We start from the raw sequence: 2429 nt of genomic DNA, 5'->3' as shown, positions 1-2429 counted from the left end.
GAGTATACTCCGATATATACATATATCCTGGACGGGAGTAGAAAACAGGGGGAACATGAAGTATACTCCGATATATACATATATCCTGGACAGGAGTTGAAAACAGGGGTAACATGGAGTATACTCCGATATATACATATATTCTGGACGGGAGTAGAAAACAGGGGGAACATGGAGTATACTCCGATATAAACATATATCCTGAACGGAAGTAGAAAACAGGTGGAAGATAGATAAAACTCCGATATTTACATGTATCCTGGACGGGAGTAGAAAACAGGGGGAACATGGAGTATACTCCAATATATACATATATCCTGGACGGGAGTAGAAAACAGGGGGAACATGGATTAAACGCCTATTCTTGTAGGACTGGAGTCGATTTAAGGGAAACATGAACCCCTATATTTATTCTGGTAGGACAGGATTAGGTATAAGAGGAACACTGAGTAAACTCCTGTATATATCCTTGTAAGACAGGAGTTGGTAAAGTAGGAACACTGAGTAAACCCTGTATATATCACGGTAGGACGGAAGTAGGGATAAGAGGAACAAGGAGTAAACTGCTATATATATGTCCTGGTAGGACGGAAGTAAGGATAAAGGGAACACGGAGAAAACTCCTGTAAATATTCTGGCTGGACGGTGTTAGGGATAAGGGGAACACGGTATAAACTTCTATGTATATCCTGGAAGGACTGAAGTAGGAATGGTACATAATTATAAACGGGAAACGTTATATTTCAATTATTCTTTTTATCATATACATAATATTATGTAGCTGAGTAGACTATTCCCTTTAAAACCAAGAACCTTGCATAAACTAAATTATCAGAATTCTAGATTAAACTAATCCTATCTTGCTGTCCTACCTCCAGCTATTTATCAGGGAACCCAGAGTAAAGTAATCCCTCCCTATCCAGCTAGAACCTGGAGACATGCTAAATAATCCACTAATCTCCTTATTCATGCATTGATTATGTTTCAGATGAGGTTTACTGTAAGGATATCTCTTCCAGAAACAATTCTGTTTGGAGAAGTTCCAATATTCCTGTAATAATTATCGTTAGTATTGTGATACTAGGTGCTATATCTCTCCTCTGCCTTGGTCTCGCCAAGCTTACCTCCAAAGTGAAAAAATTTAATGATTATTACTCTTCCGAGCAGCAGGGCTGTCTATCAGAACCAGATACAAACATTAGAAGAGTTTCTCAGGAGTTTAATCCATCCTGTCCTCCTCCTCCTCCACTTCCTCTTCCTGCTCATCCTATTCTTAGACCAGAACATCGTCTTCCTTCACCTTCAGCTCCCTGTCTTCCCTCCCTCCATCCTCTCTATCCTCCTCCTCCTCTTCATCCTGGTGGATCTCTACATCCTGTATACCAGCATCCTCCTCCTCCCTATAGTCCCCCCAGGGGTACGGAGGAACCTCCCAGTTACTCCGCTATAGCATATCAGCACCAGTGAACTAAACCCATTATCTGGGTTCTTTATTATGCTTTTAAATTGCTTTTGCCTTCCTGGTAGAAGTTTAACCAAAGACAATAAATTCCGAAATCTAGAAATTTAATTTAGAATTTTTCTCTAGACTTTAGAGTTTGATCTAGTATTCTGAATAGTGGAAACATTCTTTTAAAAACCTCAAAGAATTGAATTTTTGTCACAAATTTCAACTTTCTTTATATCTTTGCAACCTTAAATATTTCAGACTTTGATTGTTTGATATAACAGGATTAATATCTAAGATCTACAATATTGGACTGCAAAGAAATGGGGACTATAAAAACCAGAGTCTGTGGTAAAAACTCAATTCCTTTATTCTTTTTTTTTTCAAAATGAAATTTAGTAATACTATAGTTCTAGAAATTTTTTTTATTTCTATTTGAGTCTGTTAAGCCAACTCTACAGTTTCGAAGCATGCAATTTATACATTACAAACCTTTGAGAAATTGAATTAAATATTTAAAGAATTGTTGAACAGTGCACACAGCACTAGCTAGCTATATAAACATGAACCCTGGCCATTTATTAAACATATTTCTCTATATTCATCATAATTATTATTTATATTATATACAATATTCATTTAGATAATTCAATTCAAATAAATTTTAAAACTATTTTTTTTCTTTGATCATCTCAATCCCGTCTTCATCAGTAACTTAAAGCTGAAAATAGTTTTGTTAAAGGAACATAAACACTCCTCACAAATTCTAATTTTCCAATCCCAATATTTTTGCAACCTGATGGCGTAAACTTTGACTATTTAACCTGACAAATAGCAAAATGTCTATGACATCAGGCTGTTAAGATAGAGTGATAAGAAAAAATCGAATTTGTGTATAGTTTTTCAGTTTCTTTATACTTCAACAATGTTTAGAGATACAATGGATTTATGTTATAGGCTGAAGCTGAACCGCTGCAGCAAG

The 2429-nt window shown here is 35.8% G+C and overlaps 1 protein-coding gene across 1 annotated transcript in view; it reads left to right on the top strand.

The window, feature by feature from the left end:
• LOC111704756 (uncharacterized) overlaps positions 1–1565 on the top strand; it is an 8369-nt gene extending 6804 nt beyond the window's left edge. The window contains exon 5 of the mRNA XM_023477091.1: positions 989–1565. Within this exon, the coding sequence (XP_023332859.1) occupies positions 989–1467 (479 nt within the window). The 3' untranslated portion in view covers positions 1468–1565. The remainder of the gene's footprint in view (positions 1–988) is intronic.
• Positions 1566–2429: the final 864 nt, after the last annotated feature.

The sequence above is a fragment of the Eurytemora carolleeae genome, unplaced genomic scaffold (genome assembly GCF_000591075.1).
Source record: "Eurytemora carolleeae unplaced genomic scaffold, Eaff_2.0 scaffold622, whole genome shotgun sequence".
Classification (NCBI taxonomy): Eukaryota; Metazoa; Arthropoda; class Copepoda; order Calanoida; family Temoridae; genus Eurytemora; species Eurytemora carolleeae.
The sequence above is the reverse complement of the archived record's forward strand: the minus strand, read 5'-3'. Positions and strand labels throughout refer to the sequence as shown.